At 39.2% G+C, this 21,156-nt stretch overlaps 1 protein-coding gene across 1 annotated transcript; it reads left to right on the top strand.

Moving 5' to 3' along the window:
- Positions 1-2,833: 2,833 nt before the first annotated feature.
- dhx32a (DEAH (Asp-Glu-Ala-His) box polypeptide 32a) lies at positions 2,834-21,059 on the top strand. The gene is made up of 11 exons (XM_052027509.1): positions 2,834-3,028; positions 6,218-6,411; positions 7,648-8,032; positions 8,861-9,106; positions 10,583-10,682; positions 12,592-12,750; positions 14,139-14,330; positions 15,790-15,939; positions 16,127-16,308; positions 16,722-16,903; positions 20,861-21,059. The coding sequence occupies exons 1-11, from the start codon at positions 2,864-2,866 to the stop codon at positions 21,048-21,050; spliced, it is 2,145 nt and encodes a 714-aa protein (XP_051883469.1). The 5' UTR covers positions 2,834-2,863; the 3' UTR covers positions 21,051-21,059.
- Positions 21,060-21,156: the final 97 nt, after the last annotated feature.

Here is a 21,156-nt window from a genome sequence, read left to right as displayed (position 1 = left end):
CAGCTGGTTGTACAGGAAAATCTCACAGAAGGTAATGCGATGATCTGAATGAAGGAATTGATGACATTGTAGCCAAGTTTGCAGATGCTACCAAGATAGATGGAAGAACAGCTCGTATACAGAGGCAGGGAGTCTGCAGGTTGGGAAAGTGGGCAAAGAAGTGGCAGACACTGTAGGGAAATGTGGGGTTATGCACTTTGGTAGGAAGTATAAAGGCACAGACTATTTTCTAAATGGGGAGAGAATTCAGAAATTGGGGTGCAAAGGACTTGGGAGTCCTCATTCAGGATTCCCTCAAGGTTAACTTGCAGGTTGAGTCAGTTGTAAAGAAGGCAAATGCATTCATTTTGAGAGGAATAGAATATAAAAGCATGTATGTACTGCTGAGGCTTGATGAGGCATTGGTCAGACTGGATTTGGAATATTGTGAGCAATTTTGGGCCCTGTATGTAAGGAAGGATGTGCTGGCCCTGGCGAAGGTCCGGAGGACGTTCACAAGAATAATCTCAAGAATGAAAGGCTTAACGTATGAGGAGTGTTTGATGTCTCTGGGCCTGCACTCGACAGAGTTCAGAAGGATGAGGGGGGATCTCATTGAAACCTGCTGGATACTGAAAGGCCTGGATAGAGTGGATATGGAGAGGATGTTTCCATTAGTATGAGAGTCTAGGATCTGAGGGCATAGCTCAAAATAAAAAGACATCCCTTTAGAACTGAGATGAGGAGGAATCCCTTCAGCCACTAGGTGGTGGAATTCATTGCCACAGAGGGCTGTGGAGGCCAATCATTGGGTGTATTACAAGCAGAGACTGATGGGTCCATGATTGGTAAGAGGGTTAAGGGTTATGGGGAGAAGGTGGGAGAAGAGGTTTAAAAAAAATCAGCCATGATTGAATGGCAGAGCAGACTCAATGGGACAAATGGCCTAATTCTGTTCTTATATGTTATGGATGATTGGTGATTGACTTTGGCAGGATTGGCAAAAGGAGCTGCTGCTGATAATGCAGTTCTGGAAATAGACCAAAGTAGCATAATTTCTTGAAGTGCAACAATGTGCTTTATGGCAGATCATGCCAATGATATATTATTCTAGTGTAAGGAACACAGTCTGAATAAAAGACCCACAGATAGAATCTGCTGATTAGGGCTCTGAGATGAATCACAGAGCATCAGCCTTGTCTCAGGGTGAATAAAGAATTCAGAATGAGGGAAAAGAAACCAAACTTTCACAGGCAGATATCTATTCCCAACCAATGCACAATGCATAACACCTTTGCTTCTGAATCAGGAAGTTGAGAGTTTGAAATGTACTCTAGAGATTGCATATAATAACTGAAACATCACCATCTTCCATTGTATTCAATTCCCCTAGCAATAAACAACAACATTGCATTAGTTTTCCTAACTACTTGCTTCACCTGCATACTGGTCTTGTGTGGATCCTTCATTTGGACTCACAAATCCTTCTGCACCTCAGAGCTCTGCAATCTCTGATTTTGTAGATTTTGTGCTTTATTGACAAAATCCTCCCAAAATGGACAACATCCTACCTTCCATTATTAAACACCATTTGCCAGATCTTTGTTCACATAGTTAACCTACCCACATGTCATTGCCCTCTTCATTCCCTACCCATCTTTGTGTCATCAGCAAATCTAACATTCATACCTTTGATGGCTTCATCCAAGTCTTTTATATAACTTGTAAAAAGTTGAAGCCTCAACACCAATCCCAGCCACGTCACTTGTTACATGATTTCTTTTATTCCTCTTTATTCTAATTATGTACTGCAACTTGATTCCTTGCTTAAGAAAATGAAATTAGGGTTGCATTAGGTTGATGATAGAGTTTTATTCTTCATTAATAAAACAGCAGTATGTTGTATAGATATCTGACCAAGGGACTTCAATCTGAACAGCTAGCTCTGTTTCTCTTCCCACAGATGTGGCCTGATCTACTGAGTATTTCCAGCATCTTCTGCTTTTATTTTAGATTTCCAGTATCTGCAATTTATTATGTTATAGATGGAGATTTTTATGATCATAGATATTAATGGCACTTGTTCTGAAATTGCGATGCTTCTTTCATAGTTCATTTGAGAGGAAGTATGGAACTAACATCTTTGGCTGGTGACTATCCCTTTATAGAGGTTTACTTTCTGGGTATGAGGAAAACATCCCCAGTTCAGCGTCCGTTCGGACAGCGCGCAAACACAATTAAATATGATCCCATTCACATTCAAATCAACCAGAGGGTTATAATTCGCATTGCTTTCAGGGCTGTGACCAGCCGGTTCTGTGACAGATGTGTTTGTGCAGTCGGTTACTAAGAGACCAATTAGACTTTCCATACTCTGCAGATTCCAACAAGCATTCCCCGGCCCTTATTGTCAAGAGATTAAGTGGCCACATGACCGTATTATTCTGTACAATACTTCCTCGTTTAGTCGGGACTGTTCAGAGTCAATCAATAGCCCGACACGTGGGCTGGGATAGCGGGGGAAATCGAGCAGCTTTGAACTAAAAAGATGGTCACAGGAATAGCTTTCTTTTACCCCCTAAGTTTTTAAACAGTTGATTTTCAAGAGATACTGATTTGGTTTGCAGATGATCGCTGGGAAAGTAGGCGGAAAGTGTGAGGTTGTTGTGACCTGCGGCAACCTTCCCTGTAGGACCAGGTACTAACAACGAAGTAAAGCGGAGAGTTGCTCGCCGTCTGCTTGGCTCTCTTTGTGCTGACTGGCGCTGGTATGGCTACTCTTAGACTGTGCACTGCAAACCAGGACAATGCCAGGCAAAGCTTCCCGCAGGAGTTTGGATCCGACAGTGGGGATGAAGTGTTACCCTGTGACACAGACCTGGAGATGAATCCCTTTGATGGGCTGCCTTATTCATCTCGCTATTACAAACTCCTGCAAGAAAGGAAGAGGCTGCCGGTGTGGGAAGCTAAGGACGTCTTCATGGAAAGTTTAGCAGGCAGTCACTTCGTCATCCTATCTGGAGAAGCCGGTATCGGCAAAAGCAGTCAGGTAGGAATAACCAAAGTAACTGTAATTGCGGCGAAATTAAACGCTTGTTTAATACTTGGCAGGTTGCAAGTGTTTGGTGTGTGCGGGGGCAGGGCTGGTAGTGCGAGTGGAGGCTGGCTTTAAGTAATTATCCCACTGCATAGTGTCCCACGGTTTTGAAAAAGGCGCCAATACTATCAAAGGTTTATTTATTCAGTAGCTAAGGCACAAATACCCTCTACAGTAGGGGAATGGTTCCAAACGAGCTTGTGTAACACTGCAACACAGAATTGCATGTTCTGATGCTCTTGCCTTATTTTAAAGATGGCATTAAAGAGGAACTCTGGCAAAAGGGAACACAATGCCTGTTGTAAGTTTTGTTTATAATGTAAACAAGTGTTTACATTAATTGGTCCTGATTAAAAAAAAATTATTCTTTTTCTGAAAATCCTTTTCAGTTTTTAACTAAATCTACTACATTTAGTTTTTAACTAAATTCCTTTCCATTTATCTAAATGTGGGTTATAGCATTGGAAATATTGTACTTATAACTTGCACGTTGTTTACAGAATAGTATTTGATAGTTGCTAACTTAGGGCATGTGGGATCTTTTTCATATAAATGAGAAGAACTTTGGCAATTCAATGTTAAGCCCAATGGGTTGTATAACTTACTCAGCTGGAAGTTCAAGTGCTGTTCCTCAACCTTGTATTGGGGGCTTCATTGGAGTAGTGTGAGAGATAAGGCAGAGTGGAAGAGGATGGAGAATTAAGGTGACAGGAACTGAAAGCTCAGGATCACCCTTGCAGACTGAGTGGAGGTGTTCTACAAAGTGGTCACCCAATCTGAATTTGGTTTCTCCAACTATAATGGTGACCACAACGTGAGCACTAAATGTAGTGCACTGAATTGGAAGAAGTACAAGTAAGGGATGCAATACCTGCCCTTTTGCCTCTTCACTTCTCGTCATCCAGGGACCCAAATCCAAATCCCATGCTTCACCTGGAATTTGCATCCCTTATGGCTGCACGGAAGGTGCTGTGAGAAGGGGAATGGGTGATGGTGATGAAAGAGTGAACAGTGGAAACAGCTCCTTTGGAATATCGCGGTGGGAGTGGAAGATGTGGCTTCACATTATATCTGGCTGAAATTGTGGTTGATGATTCACGAGGTGGAGGCTATTTGGGTGGAAGGTGAAGACAAGAGGAGCAGAGCCTGGGAGGAGAGGGGGGTTAGAATAGAAATACTAGTAATGGGACAGAACTGGTTCAGAGACCTGTCATGCACAGTGGAGGAGGAGCCCACTTGGGTTAAGCTTTGCTGTGCTCATTCCATCACAAGTATATCCTTCCCTACGTGGGCAAATCAGACAAATATGTAATATTCTGGAGGGCTATGTGGGAGGGAAGGGTTAGATGGATCTTAGAGCAGGATAAGATGTTGGCACAACATTGTGGGCTGAAGGGCCTGTACTGTGCTGTAATGTTCTATGTTCTATAAGTACTTCTATCATTTTCATTTATTTCCAGGAATGCAGTGTTTAGTACTTCACCATTGCAGGATTGATTTTTCTCTTTCTCTCCCTCTTCTTTCTTCCTCCTATTTATATCTCCTCCAGAGAGATTACTTGTGATTAACAAACTTTCACTTCCCGCCCCAACTAGCGCCAACACTTTTTGTGTCATTCAGTTCTGTTGGTCTCCAACCTACCACAGACATTCTCTTTGATCTTTCCCTCCCCCCCCCACCCCCACTCATTCCCCGAAACTTAGAAAATGTTATACTCAGCAGATCAGGTAGCGTCTGTGGAGGGAGAAACAGTTAACATTTCAGGTTCTAATGATAGATCATTGACGTGAAGTGTTAGTTCTGTTTCTCTCTCCACAGATGCTACCTGACCTGTTGTATATTTCCAGAATTTTCTGTTTTATTTCAGATTCCCATCATCTGCAGTTTTTTTTTTGTTCTTCAGGTGATTTGGGAGGACTAGATATCAGAGTGAGCAAGTTCTTCTCTGCAACCTAGAGTTTCCCTCCTCTGCATGTGTTTCAAACTCCTAGAATTTCCTTTCCTTTTAAAAGGGAAATTTAAAGTATGTTGTACATTACAAAAGTCAATGAAAGTTAAAGGAAGTTTCCTTATACCTTGTGATGTAAATTTCAGTCATCAGCTTAACAAAGAACATTTATGAAATACTGATCTGTGAAGTTTTGCAGTGTCTTACTTTGTAAGATAAGATTTCTTTATTAGTCACATGTACATCAAAACACAGTGAAATGCATCTTTTTGCGTAGTGTTCTGGGGGCAGCCCGCAAGTGTTGCCACACTTCCGGCGCTAACATAGCATGCCCACAACTTCCTAACCCATACGTCTTTGGTATGTGGGAGGAAACTGGAGCACCCAGAGGAAACCCATGCAGACATGGAGAGAACGTACAAACTCCTTACAGACAGAGGCTGGAATTGAACCCGGATCGCTGGCACTTTAATAGCATCTACCATGCATATTTATCACTCTCTCAGCTTTACAGTATCCTTTGAAAGTCTATTTTAAACTTTCGAGGTATTTATGTAGCTACAAATTTATTGTGAGGTAGGCAGGTGGAGGGAGAAGAGATGAAGAATTGAGAAAGGAATAACCCAAAATATTAAGAGAGAGTAGAATAATATTGTAAAAATAACAAATATTAATATACCTAAAACACTCAACAATAAAACCTAAAGATTGTATGGATAAATGATGATAATCATAAGTTGAGGAGAACCATAGGAGATTTATTTGGGTTTGAATTTTGCAGGAATTAGAATTGGAACAGCAAGTTACCTCAGGGTACAATGACGCTGTTTATAGTGCATCTAACATCCCTGCCAAAATCACAGAAGTCTAGTACCAACGACTAATGCATTCATTACAGCACGATGTTTTTAGTTGCTGACCTATTAGAAAAATTATTGAGCTAATGGGATTAGGGGAGTGTTATGCTCATCCATTTCATTTCCAAACTAAGAGTCATGTATATGTATATACTTATTGACAATGTATGTATTCAAATTGATATATGTCAAGTGCTTATTACGTAGTATTTCGTCTGTTCTGAAGCTATTTAACTTCTATAGATGTATAGGCTTGGCTGCCCAAGCATGCTATAGTGAAGCATTGTACTCAAAGACTGCAGTGGCCATGATTGTTTCCTTTGTTATCTTTTGCAGATTCCCCAGTGGTGTGCGGAATATTGTCTTTCCTCCAAGTATCAGCATGGGGTTGTTGTGTGCACACAGACACACAAGCAGACGGCTGTTGGCCTTGCTCTTCGTGTGGCAGATGAGATGGATGTCAACATAGGGCATGAAGTGGGCTACATAATTCCATTTGAAAACTGTTGCATCAATGAAACTATCCTGAGGTCTGTGTGCTTCTGTCTACTTCTGGTGACCTTTGTGGAACCATCACTCAAATACAAATGGAAAACAATAAATGGGGGCCTGCAGCTGCATGCCTCTTTTTAAGCAACTGACACCATATGCTGCTCCTTAGCATTTACATTACTCTTTACAAGGAATAACAATAGAGTGCAATGATAATGACAGACAAAGAGAATGGATTAGAATGAGGATGATGAGCAGGAGGAGAGCAAGACAAAAGAAGTCTGAGTGAAACAAAATTTGAACAAAGCATTGTATATAATTTAACATCAAATAGTAAATTAAGTGTTAAATACATGAGTTGAAGATAGCTCTTTTTTTCAAAGCCAGGGTTAAAATACTTGTAATTGATACATGTCCAAATACCTTTATCTCTTTTGGTCTAATATAGACATTATGGAAACAATTCTGAGCAAACTCCATGCTGCAAACATCCAAAGAGTAAATTATATTTATAACTTTAGAATCCAAGTTAACATTTTGGGAAGGATTATCTCTTAAATGGCAATTCTAACCCAATGCTGTGCCTGTAGTTAATACTTCCACAATTTATCTGACCCTTTATGACTTATTTATATGTAACTTGATTTATTTATGTTTATGATAATTAAATGGAAAACTTATGGCACAGAAATTCATGATAAAAATATAACTGTTTCCTTTTTCTATCATTCCACACTATTTTTTTGTTCTTGCTCTCTTTTACATTTGAATAGGTTGGGGATTATTCCTTGTCTGACAGGACAGGTTACTTGATATCAGATCTCTGCTTTTAAATTGCTACTTAGGATGAACTGGAGAAGCCTGTGGAACGAGGGTAGATTGCTTCCAGGGAAAGAAACTTTCCTCCAATTCACAGGGTTCAAATATATTTTGAGCTAAATGCAAAATAAGAGCAGTCCATTCTCTGCACTTCCTCTCCTCACACCTGCAGTTTTTAAAACTTCTAGGTAAGGTTGTCAAACTGAGGGCCGCTCCTGCTAATTCAACTTGTCAGAATTCATTTTACATATGATCAAAATTCAGTCTATTGAAAATCTACTCTCTCTATCATTCCCCTGGAATCCTGTCAGATGTGAAAGATGTACACGTGGATGAAGAGAGGTGTTCTGTTTTAGGGAAAAATAAAAAAAAGTCTGTGACATTTAACCCATTTGTTTTCTCCTTTAAGCAAGTTCAAATCAAGCCATCCAAATAATATTCTCCTAATGTCTTAGGTATAGCACAGATGATATGCTTCTGCAGGAGATGATGTCAGACCCTCTACTGGAACACTATGCAGTTATCATCGTAGATGAAACTCACAAAAGAACTGTTTCTACAGATGTGCTACTGGGTCTTCTGAAAGACATTGTGAGACAGAGACCAGAACTAAAGGTTGTAATAATAACCTCCCCTCACATGTCCAATAAGCTGCACGCCTATTATGGTGATATTCCTCTAATACAAGTGGAGAGTGAAGAGCCCATTGAGTGCCCATTCGAGGTTGTTTACAGTTGCATGCCTCAAGAAAACTATTTCTTACCAGCACTTAGACTGTTGTTTAACATACATAGTACAAGAGAAAAGGGCGATGTTGCAATTTTTCTATCCTGTAAAAAGGTAAGCTCTTTGCTTGTTTCATTTGCATTCCTCCTAATAACAAGATACAGAAATGTTGTTGAATACACAAATGACATGGCAGTAAAGAAACACCCATTAGAACCAAATATCAGAAATGAGTACAACTGTAGCTGATGGCTTCACACCCATTAAATGTTGGTCCCTTAATACTTTTGACTGAAGATGAATTATTGCTCCTGGTCCTCTGATCACAGTGGCGTACTGCACTGATTATCTGAGGGACATAAATAACTAAATTCCTTGGCTATTCTAACATAAAACTGGCCACTCCATGTTTTTAGCCTCTTGTGAAGAATAGAGCTACCTTCTGTTTGTCCTGCTCCAGTTACACTTGTAACCCAAAGTTATTCAAAAAAACAGCATACTTCCAGAAAATGTTTTCACGTTATTCTTCAGAGGTTTGCAATGTAATTTTATTTCTCCTGTTATGTGTTCAATTTCTCCTGTTTTCATCAGTTTCCGAAGTGTCACTGGTGCCCTAGTAGCTTTCAGATTGCTTTTCTTCCTTTATGAGGCTTAAGAGTGTTGCTAGAGTTTCTGATAATGGAGCATCATAACTATGTTCAGTCTAAAGAGATGTCCATTAAGCCAGGGTCATTGAAGCTTTTTCTTCATCTCTTACCAGTATCATTACAATTGGATGGTTGTAATAAAATAACCATAAAACTGATGAGCTAAAGCAGTATTCAGTGTTGCATGAATCAAATACAGTATCATTTTGTATGATTGAATTGGATCTCCTAAAGAATGAAAGTTAATTTTGGCTGTGAGTTATCAGGATTCAAATGATCAATTATATACCTTCAGGAAATTGATGAGGCCTACAAGATTATTGAACGAGATATTTCTAAACAGCATCCGATGCTGGGAGAACTAGTGCCAATTCCTCTTTATCCAGAGCAGACAAGGTCTTTTGACAGACCAAGTGACATGTTGGAGCAGAACGGCAAACGATACAAGAGGAGGGTGATACTGACCACAAGTGTGGGAGAGTCCTTACTTTACATCGAAAATGTGAAGTTTGTCATTGATGTGGGCATGGAGAGAAGGAATGTGAGTACACCACTTCTGTAGCAGATTTTGTTTAATAAATGTGTTGAAAATACAAGTACTATATTTCAAGGGATATAAAGTTACAGCATTTACAAAACTTTTCAGACCAAAAAGTTCACATTTTTTTGCAATAGATCACAAAAGAGAATCTAGGAGGGCAGCACAAAGTGAAACCACTCACAGATGTTCTCCTGGTATCCTATTCCCAGATCCTACATCACTTCTGGATGTTTTCTTCCTTTTCTATAGCATCACTTCATCTTTTTGAGCAAATCTAACTTGTATTTTTACATATTTTACATTTTTTTATACTGAATTTTCAAGTGTTTGAAGCAAATTTCAAATTGTGTTTATGAATTGGCACATTGATTAGACGTCTTTCACTGTCAGTGCACGATTTAATGGGAATGAGAAGTGGTTGTACAAATGGTATTCTGATTTGGAATGGAATGAGAAGTGGTATTCTGATCTGAGAAGTATGCTTCAGCATTGTTTGTTGGGGGAAGACTGCACTTTAAAATAATTGTATCCCCACCATTTCCTTTCTAATTACATATTTTTGTGAAGATTCATAAACAATCTGTATGATTTGAAATCTTAAGGGTAAAGGAATGGATAGAAATAGCAAAGGATGGAGGTTCAGTCCAAATCCATCAACTGCAGTGCCTTGCTATTACTGCGAGACCATGTATGAGTAAATGATCAAACGTTCAAGCTCCATGAGACTTGGGCTGAAGTCTGAAGTGTGAAACAAATATTGCAACATTCTGGTAAAATTAACAACCAAGCGAGAGGAACAAGCTCAAATTTCAGACAGTGTCCCCTAAAAGCCCTGTTTTTCTAACAGACATTAATCTTGATGTTTAAAAATCTTGATGGATTCTCTGTTCCCTGTATCTCTGTAAACTACAAACGTGAGTTCAAACCCTTACACTATGAGAGCAACTGCACTATTATACCATCCAGAGAATCAAGATCAATATTTCACACTGCAAATAGGTGCTTTTTCTTGGAGTGCAACCAGGTAAAGATATCCAGTTTGAGACTCACTTGCTTCCCATTACTAGGATGCAAGATACTGGTCATAGTACTTTTAATGCATCTCTAAAAGTCACCAGTGGAGTTGAGATTTGAGATAGATTGTAAGTAAATTGTTTGTCCAAAAGTAAATTGGCTTGAAACTAATTGATTAATTCAAGTGTTTTCTTCCACCATCAGCACTCTCCTTGGGATCTGTGGTAGAGGTACAAAATCCTTTAATTCATTATTTTACCTCCATATGTCAAAGCTGAGGAATTGTAAGCACTGCCTACTGGAGAACCTTTGTGAATATTTTGATAGCTACATTTAGAGGCAGTTTCTGCATATGTTGGCTATCCAGATGGCCAGAAAAACAAACTGTGCTGTATTGTATCTGTCCCTTAGGCAGGATTCATTTTTGCCATCGAGTAATCACTTTGTTCTATCTAACCCTAGGTTTACAATCCAAGAATCAGAGCTGAATCTTTAGTAATGCGACCCATCAGCAAAATTCAGGCAAAGATGCGCACACAAATCATAGACACTTCTAGACTGGGTAAAGAGTGATATTATTTGATATAAAAACTCCCCTAAACACAGTATATATGCATCCAAAAATGTATCTTTTGAACTCGTTATGCTGAATTTGATTGACAGAGAGCTACGCTCTATTTTTGTACACAACACGCAGAAATGAATGATGCTGATCACTGAATGCCTAAGACCTTTCTTCTTTCATTTTCCTCCTCCTCTTCTCCACATTGGGATGACCTATTTCCTCTCCAGTTTTGTGGACTGTGAGGTGGCCGATGAAGACGATTTTGGAACCACAGACTCTTCCACAGATTGGGGGCAGGTGGTGCCTAATTGGGTGGGTTGTTTGAGAGCTGGCACAGTCCTTCCACCACTTTCGCTGGGCTTCTGTGTGCTCCCAGTACATGGCCTCGAGGTTCCCAATATCATCCCAGATGGTCCTTCTCCACTTTGAATGGTCAGGGACTAGAGATTCCCAGAAGTCATGGAATTAATGACCTTTCGTCAAGGGGGCATTGAGTACATCCTTAAATCTTACCCTGTGTCTATCTGGTAATCCATTCCCATGACAGACATCAGAATAGAGTGTCTATTTCTGGAGTCTGATATCAGGCATGCAAAAAAGGCAACCTGTTCAACGGAGATGAGTGAATGCAACAAATGACAAGGACATTGGCCTGGGAGAGGACTTTGATGTTGGTTCGCATCCTTCCTAGTGACTTGGTGGATTTTCTGGAAAAGCTTTTGTGGTGCCTTTCCAGTGTCTTGAGATGCCTGCTGTAGGTAGTCCAGGTCTCAAAAGCATATTCGAGGGGAGGGGAGGGATTACTGCTGCTTAGTATACCTTGAGTTTTGTGCCAGGTAGGCTCTTGATCTTCAAATAGCTTTTTCCTCAATTGACCAGAGACTGTGCTGGTGCGTTGAAGGAAATGGTGATTTTCATCATCAATATCTGCCTTCACCAAACAGTGTCTCCCAAGATGCAGGAAGTGGTCCACCTTGAATCTTTATAGTTGTTAGGCAGTGTGGTGCAGCAGAGACAGTTTGGTGGTGGAATCTTGCCCTGCAGTCAATTTAATGTAAGCCAATTCTCTCAATGGCTTGGAACTCGGCCTCTGAGTATGACATTTCCAAAGATGGGCTACATACTGCAGCTTGACTATTGAGGTTTGGGTGACCTTGGTTTTGGAGTCTGGTTGCCATAGGTTGAACAATTTCTCATTAGTTCTGAGGATTAGCTCCCCTTTTATGAGCGATAAGGTGCAGTGAGAAAGATTGAGAAAAGTGTTAAGCAGCCTTATTTGACACCTGCCTTAACTGAGATGTAGATGATGAGATTGTGGATTTGTGACTGAAGCTCTTCTCTGCCGAGTTTTAGAATTTCAGCAACGAAACCATCTGCTCCTGAGCCTTTGTACCCCAAGCCTGCTTTGACTGGTGTATGTGCTTAGACAAGCAGAACAACTATTGACAATGTGTTCATTTCTTGACACCAAAGCTTGATGTTTTCCTCTCCCTCCTCTACCTGGTCTAATCTGCCCACCATCCTTCACCCCTTCTTGGTCCACCACTCATGTCTGGCCCCTGCATCACCACTCCCTCTCTCCTCTTTATACTGGTTGCCTCCCCTCTCCACTCTTAATCCTGATGCAAGGTTTCAACCTGAAACATTAGTAATCCCTTCCCACTCCCCGCCACCACCCCCCCCCCCCCCCCCCCCCGATCAACCCCCTGAGTTCCTGCAGTAGATTGTTTGTTGCTCCAGACACCAGCACCTGCAGTCTCTTAGGTCTCCTGTTGATATTTTCCTTATTGGATGATGCAAATTTTGTTATTACCTACATGTTTTCTTATAATTGATGTATCCTGTCATGTTATACAACTATGAATGCGCAACTTAATTAATAAATTGATCTAATTGATTTATTCAGGCAAATGTTTCCGCTTATATTCTGAGGAGTTTCTAAAGAAAGAGATGCCTGACCTCTCGCCAGCTTGTGTGCTAGAATCAAACCTCACTCGCATGGTTTTATTCCTAAAGAGAATGGATATAGCAGATATGGGCCAATGTGACTTCATTGAGAGGCCAGGTAATATTATAGTTACAATATACAATATATGAGTGAAATTATCCATTTCTTAAGTGGCTATTAGCTATTAAACTGTTCAAAATTTTAGTCTCAGACCATAATTGTAATGAAGCTGGTACACTATTACAAATCATTCCAAAGTTACATGCAACCAATCTGACAAAATATCTAAAGCTGCTTTTTATTTCATAGCCTCTCTGACTTTCAGCATAACCAAAATAGTTATTGTATACCCAAACTAGCAACCCAGAGACCCGGATGAATAATCAAAATTCAAATTCTACCATGCAGTTCTGGAATTTAGTCCAAAACAAAATTTGAATATAAAATTCTTCATAATTATGCAACAAAGCTACCAGATTTTTGTGGTAGCCATTTGGTTCACTAATTTCCCTCAGGAGGGGAAACTGCCCACCCTTTTCTGATTTGGTCTATATGTGAATCCAGACCCACACCAATCTGGTGGACTCTCAAATATCCTCAGAAATGCCCAGTAAATCACTCTGTTCCAGAGCAATTAGTAATGGGTAATAAATGCTGGCCTCGCATCCCAAAACATGAAAAAAAGATAATGAAAGACTTAAAATTAGAAACTGAAGAATTATAACTTTTTAATACAAACATTAAGTGTACAAAAGTATTTTTTTAAATTGAATTGATTCCAACCCTTTTTAAGACCTATTGAAACTCGTGTCTTCTGAAAATATGAGGAATCCACTTTCATTAAATACCATCAGCAGCACCCCAGTTGATACAACAGTACTCAAGCCCATTTTGCCAAGTATGAAAAGTTACCAAAAGATAAGTTGGTGGTTGCCCAGTGACTGTATAAAAACTTTTGTCATTCGAGTGGAAATGGGTCCCTGGAATAACCCTCACTTCATGTATAAAAGGAAGAAGTACATTATGCCAAAGTTTATTTCATGGGATGCTTTACTGTTTGTGTTTTTCATAAAACCATTCTCCCAAAAATTCCTCTCTCTTCCCCTACCCCCTACAACAAACCAGATGTAGCACTGCTGCATTTTGGTTCTAGCATTGTATTTGTGCAAACTTATATGTTATAGCCAACATCTTTAGTTAATTATTATTTATGAACACTTGACTCTACTCATCACCCACAGCGATAGCTAAGCTAGATTCTTAACTCTCACTGCTTCATTTAATTTTCTGTAGCTAATTATCTGCTTTGATGAATTATTGTAAAATGTAATTTACTATCATTAATTGACCTGGCAGATTAGTATCTCAACCAAAGTCTTATTTAATCATCCATTATAGAATCACAGAAGAAGGATGGGGGCATTGATTACAGAATACTATGAGTACAATGCCTTGGATTTTAAATTAAATGCATATCGGTTCACTAAATTTCCTTTTTCTAACAGCTCCTGAAGCCTTGATGCAGGCATTGGAAGACCTTGATTACCTTGCAGCCTTGGATGATGACGGAAACCTGTCAGAGATTGGAATCATTATGTCAGAATTTCCCCTGGATCCCCAAATGGCAAAAGCTCTTGTTGCATCCTGTGAATTTGACTGTGTACATGAAATGTTAACAATAGCTGCCATGGTGACAGGTACTTTAAACAATCCAGTACTCGGTTTCTTTTGGTCTCATTTAGGCAGATTTACTGGAGCAAAGAAATGGCAGGTGCTGAAGTCCAAAGCACGAACAGAAAATGCTGGAAACATTCAAGTTAAGCAATGGTTAGTGGGGACAAATAGAATTATGTTTCAGTATGATCAGAAATGGACAAATGAGAAAACAAGCATGTTCAAAGTTGCAGAGAGAAGAGTGGAGAGAACAGAGGGAATGTCTCTGACAGGAACTCTTGACCAAAGTTGTCAAGGTAACAACTACTTTAAAAACCATCAGTTAGAGACAGAAGAGAAACAAATTGGAAGTGAAAGGTATAGCCAAGTCTATGGAGAATGATGGGGGCTGAGAGGAAGGGATGGCGTATCTAAAATATTGAGCCCCAAGAACTTGAACATGCCAAACAAAAGATGAGATTCTGTTCCTCAAGCCCACGTGGGAATCACTGGAGCAATGTGGGGAGGCCAAGAGGTCGTAATGATTCCAGCATTTTCCGTTTCACATGTACTTATGTTGCTCAGGTAATAATGTTGGAATAGTGGTATCCAATAGCAAATAAAAATCTTAGTTCTCACACTGATTAAGTATGGACTTTAAAAAAAACACTTGTATCTATAAATCTTCCAAAAATAATGAAACATTATGCTATATTAATAGTCAAGACATTTCTAAGCAATACTATTGTTTTTATGTCCCATTTCATAAGGTGCGCTACATTTTGGAGATTCAAAATAGTCAGTGTGCAGAAAATCAAATTTAAAAACTGAAAAAAAAAATCCGAGGACATATTTAAAGATTTAATATGATTGGTATCATTGTCCCAGAATTTATGATCAACTGTTAAGGAATGGCGTTTATACCTCTAAGGAAGCTTCCTACAAGGTTCCAGCAATTTATGTAGCACAAACCGCCCCTTTCTCTGCACAGCTTGATGATCATAGTTTCATTGCTTTATTGATTTTCAATTAAATTTCTATTAAAGCATTAAACCAGTACTAAATAACAATGGGAATATACATGCAATTAAGGTAAAGGGTAAAACATTAAATATCTATTATAAAATCCCTTATTTTGTAAATTAATGAGCAGTTACAGTATGCATTAATATAAGGGCCAGTTAGTTATGCATTAGAATGGAAATGTTAATGGCATACTGAGAAGCAACCTTGTAAGATTTACAAGGAATTTATAGTGGAGCTACATCATATCAATAATACACGATTAAGAGAACTTAACTAATTGTTAGCTAATTGCACTAATTCTCTGACAGGAACTTAAGCATTTCCACACTAACCTTTGCAAGCATGGAAATTTCATTAAGTAATGAAAGCAAACACAGATTTCACTGTCATTATTATGGCAATTGTGGATTTTAATGACAACAGTTTAGGGAATTGCACCAGAAGTAAAATGCCTCCTGTGTTTTATCTTTTGTAAAGCTCCTTGTTGTTTCTTGGATCCACCTCCCAGTTCAGAGGAAGTTGCATACACTTGTCGAAGGAAATTCTTCCATCCAGAGGGCGATCACTTTACACTTATAAATATTTACACTGCATTTAAGCAAAGCAAAATGATCTCATCAACTGAATGTAAGTAAACTAAAAGAGGAAGAATATTGATTTTTTTAAAATTAATAATTCTTAAGCATGCTTTTTGACCTTGTTTAAAAAGAATTGAATATCATTTTGAAAGCGTTGAATCAACCCCTTGCATTTTGTTGTTTTTAAAAATCCTGCTATTCTGATGGATTTGGTTTTACTTTAACAGTCTCTGAAGATGAAAAATGGTGCCATGACAATTTTTTAAATTGTTCTGCTCTGAGAATAGCAGATGCCATCCGGGCTGATCTGTTGGACATCATGCAGCGCATTGAGCTTCCCATTTCAGAACCTGCTTTTGGCACGCGTAAGAATTCATTGAATGTGAAAAGAGCTTTATTGTCTGGCTATTTCATGCAGGTAAAGACTTTTGGAAAGATTTTTCACAATGGTCTGAAAGGGGTTTATTACTAACAATAGTATTTCTAAATATATCATGTTCATCTCCACAAAGCATCTGCACTTCCTCCTTGACAGTGTATAAACTTCTTGTCATACTTTAATCTTTTCACTGTACACTGTGTTTAGGTCTAATTTCTATTTGAGGCACAGCTAGTCAATAGTCAGGCTTTCAGTGGAAAAACAAACTCCATGTACGTAGCCGATGGGTTTGAACATTAACTCAGTTTTGAGATGCAAAAGCATCAAAAAAATCTTTTGAACTGTGGACTGAAAGTTATGAACTACTTTGAAATAGTTAAAGTGAAGTAATTTTTAATCTAATTCAGAATTCTAGAAACTCTTACCATATTAATGCAATCCTTCTATCCTAGATTGCTCGAGATGTTGATGGATTAGGAAACTACGTCATGCTAACACACAAACATGTAACACAGTTGCACCCCTTTTCAAGTTACCATTCCACAAGATTAAAGCCAGAATGGGTTTTGTTCCATGAATTTACAATATCAGAGAACAACTGCATCAGGATTATCTCAGAGGTGTCACCTGAAATGTAAGTGTAAATTTCTGCTAGGAACCATTAAATTCTATTTTTATATGCATGCAGTTTAATTGATTACAATTAAATGGCAAAGTAACTGTTTGAAGACACTACAGATGGGAAGTAGAGGTCCAAATGCACTGAGGTTGAGCAAACAACCTCTGAGAAAAGTGTTCATCTGAAATTAAGAGAACAAGTTATCGATTGTTACTCAGTAAAATTGACAGCAAGGTCAGTGCTCTGCACCTGGATAAATTTTGTTGCCTTAAGGTGTTCAACGGCACTTACAGCCAACGATGTACTTTTAAGTACAACCACTTGTCATGAAGTATCAAAACAGCAACCAACTTGCATAGCAAAATCGCAGAAACAAGTGTGGTAACAAACTAGTTGTTAAAGCTATGTACTATTAAATGCAAATACAGAACTTGATATCAGTGATTATGCCACAAGGTTGAGCCTGCTCTGGTGCAGAAATTTAAAATTCATACCTGTCCTGAAATCAACCATTGCTGTAAATAATCTTAAATATACTTTATACAGTGGCATGCAAAAGTTTGGGCACCCCGTCAAAATTTCTGTTACTGTGAATAGCTAAGCGAGTAAAAGATGACCTGATTTCCAAAAGGCATAAAGTTAAAGATGACACATTTCTTTAAAATTTTAAGCAAGATTACTTTTTTATTTCCATCTTTTACAGTTTCAAAATAACAAGAAAGGAAAAGGGCCTGAAGCAAAAGTTTGGACACCCTGCATGGTCAGTACTTAGTAACACCCCCTCTGGCAAATATCACAGCTTGCAAATGCTTTCTGCAGCCAGCTATGAGTCTTTCAATTCTTGTTTAGGGGATTTTTGCCCATTCTTCCTTGCAAAAGGCTTCTCGTTCTGAGATTCTTGGGCCGTCTGGCATGCACTGTTTTTTTTGAGGTCTATCCACAAATTTTTGATGATGTTTAAGTCGGGGGACTGTGAGGGCCGTGGCAAAACCTTCAGCTTGTGCCTCTTGAGTAGTCCATTGTGGATTTTGAGGTGTGTTTAGGATCGTTATCCTGTTGTAGAAGCCATCCTCTTTTCATCTTCAGCTTTTTTTTCCAAAAAACAGACTGTGTGATGCTTGCTTCCAGAATTTGCTGGAATTTAATTGAATTCATTCTTCCCTCTACCAGTGAAATGTTCCCCATGCCACTGGCTGCAACACAAGCCCAAAGCATGATCGATCCACCCCCCATGCTTAACAGTTGGAGAGGTGTTCTTTTCCTGAAATTCTGCACCCTTTTTTCTCCAAACTTTCCTGCGTCCTCACCACAAAATTCAGCATCAGGAGTTTGCAACGGAACAGCTAAACAAGCCTGATGCATTTTGGAAACAAGTCCTCTGGACTGATGAAGTTAAAATAGAACTTTTTGGCTGCAATGAGCAAAGGTATGTTTGGATACCAGCAAATTCTGGAAGCAAACATCACAGTCTGTTTAAAAAAAACCTGAAGATGAAAAGAGAATTGCTTCTAAAACAGGATAACGACCCTAAACACACCTCAAAATCCACAATGGACTACTCAAGAGGCACAAGCTGAAGGTTTTGCCATGGCCCTCACAGTCCCTGGACCTAAACATCATCGAAAATCTGTGGATAGACCTCAAAAGAGCATTACATGCGAGACGGCCCAAGAATCTCGCAGAACTAGAAGCCTTCTGCAAGGAAGGATGGGCGAAAATCTCCCAAACAAGAATTGAACGACTCTTAGCTGGCTACAGAAAGTGTTTACAAGCTGTGATACTTGCCAAAGGGGGTGTTACTAAGTATTGACCATGCAGGGTGCCCAAACTTTTTTGCTTCAGGCCCTTTTCCTTTTTTGTTATTTTGAAACTATAAAAGACAGAAATAAAAAAAGTAATCTTGCTTAAAATATTAAAGAACTGTCATCTTTAACTTTATGCCTTTTGGAAATCAGGTCATCTTTTACTCGCTTAGCAAGTCACAGTAACAGAAATTTTGACTGGGGTGCCCAAACTTTTACATGCCACTGTACATGCTGCAATATTAAGCAAATCATTCTGATCTGTATTGGAGGTAGAGTTGATTCATCATGTACTATATAGTGTTTATAATTTATAGGATGAATTTCTCAGCATTGAAGTCTTCCAGCTCGATAACCAGAGGACCAAAAATTGTTTTCTCTCTACTTATTCTTCCCTTGTTAAAATTCTGATCTACTTTGTCCAGGCCTGATGATTTATCCACTTTGAAAGATGTTACACTCTTTATGTTCCCTTTTACTGTTTATTATAACCAGCATTTCACATTGTTCTTCAATCTTAATTCTGTATTATCCCCCTCTATGACACAGATACAAGTATTCTTCAAATTATGCATCTTCCACCTCCACACTTGGGCTACCACTTTGGCCTCTCATAGGACCTACTCTTCATCCCACTTCATATTGTGGCCTTCACTTAATTTTACCTCCAAAGGCACTCCAATCCTTAACTTTCAACTTTACACTTGCACTGTAAAGCACTAGTTTTGTTAAATTTGCTTTATCTTACCCCATTCATTCTTCACCATCTAGGTGGCAGTTCATCATTTCAGATTACTTACGATCCAGAGAGTGTTCTAAATTCTGCCAGCATTCTCAGATTGCAGCCAATTCAAAACATTACACCTTAACCCCAAAGTGCTGAACTCTATTACTACTGTCATTTTATTTTAATGTTTCCCAAGTCTGGCCATACAGACTTCACAATATTGGTCCTTGCTTTTAAATCCCTTAATACTACTCATTCTTAGCAATCTTTCCAGCTATGTACCCCTTTAGAGATCTGATTGCCAAACTCGATTGTAATTGAATTCCTATACCCAACTATAGCAGTTCAGTTCATTTCAATCCATTCCTGGCTACCCCAACCTAAAAATCACATTCCTACAAGTAGGGAGCTAATTCTGTGTAGGACGATCACGCTGGGGGGAATTGCCTTTGCTGGGTGGATGCCCTACATGATGTAATGGTAATATGCCTGCCAGTTGTATTTTAAAATGAGATTCAAGAAAAACAGATGGAAAAAATGTTAACATCTATGCCTGAAACAAGAACTGTTAAGATTAATATTTTCTTTAAGTTACTAAACTCTTGCCATTTTGAATCAAATGGCATTTCAATATTTACTGTTTAGTACAGAACAAGTTAACATTTTTCAGAACACCTGGACAGCTGAAGAGCTTTAGGTGACAAACTTTTGAAATTAGGGAAAATAGCAGTCAATTTGTGTGCAGTTGGTTCCCAAACTGGGTGCCTGATGACCACATCAGTTTTTGTGATGTTGATTGAGATAAGTAATGGACAAGGCACAGGAGGATGGCTTTCTCATTTCACAAAATAATGTCATGTGTAGCGACTCACCGTCTGGTCAGGCGAACCGGCTCGGCAGTCGGGTCGCGCAGCTTCGGAGCAACAAGGCCCAAGATGGCAGCAGGCCTCGTCTTTCCCGAGCGACAAGGAGAACCCACACGCGGGAAAGACTTGATGACATAGTACTTACGTCATTGCTGGTTGCATTGGGCGGGAACAGTCTCCCTTAAAAGGCCCGCGCAAGGCAGGAAAATAAACCAGTTCTTGTTTGACAATCCTCCGACTAGCGTCTTGTTTTATTTCACGGTAGCAACCGCTACTCATGCTAAAGTGAAATGAGGCCCAAAGGGTGTTGGCAGCAAGCCATCTTCAGGCCACTGCACATCTGCATTGTGGTGTGGACAGTAATGAAACCTGCTAGGGCAGTCTTGAACTGTCTGCAGGTCTCTTTGTTGAAAAAGTTCTGATTACTTACAGCTGTCAGTGACTGAGTTGTGCTAAGTGCCTTTAGACAATTTAGTTTCATAAATTAAGCATTGCTTCAAAGTAACTATGCAACACAGCCACATCATGGAATGTTTGTGAAATCAGCTTCTTAATCTGAATGCATATTTCTCTTCAGGTTTGTACAGCTGGCTCCTCAGTACTACTTCAGTAACCTACCCCACAGTGAGAGTAAGGAGCTACTACAGGAAATTATTGATCACTTAAAACTGTCAACAGATGAAGTACACCACGTAACAAACAAAGAGAATGATAAACCAGAGAAAAACCTTAACCATCCAAATGAAGACAAATGCACCATTCAATAATGGGCTAACTTTCACAATTTCAGGATTGGACAAGATAATCTTACCTTGGTATAAAGTTGTATACAACCTCTGCAATGATTTGAAAGACTAAAATCTTGTTTAGAGA

This window comes from Pristis pectinata, chromosome 12 (genome assembly GCF_009764475.1).
Source record: "Pristis pectinata isolate sPriPec2 chromosome 12, sPriPec2.1.pri, whole genome shotgun sequence".
In the NCBI taxonomy this organism is placed as follows: domain Eukaryota; kingdom Metazoa; phylum Chordata; class Chondrichthyes; order Rhinopristiformes; family Pristidae; genus Pristis; species Pristis pectinata.
The sequence above is the reverse complement of the archived record's forward strand: the minus strand, read 5'-3'. Positions and strand labels throughout refer to the sequence as shown.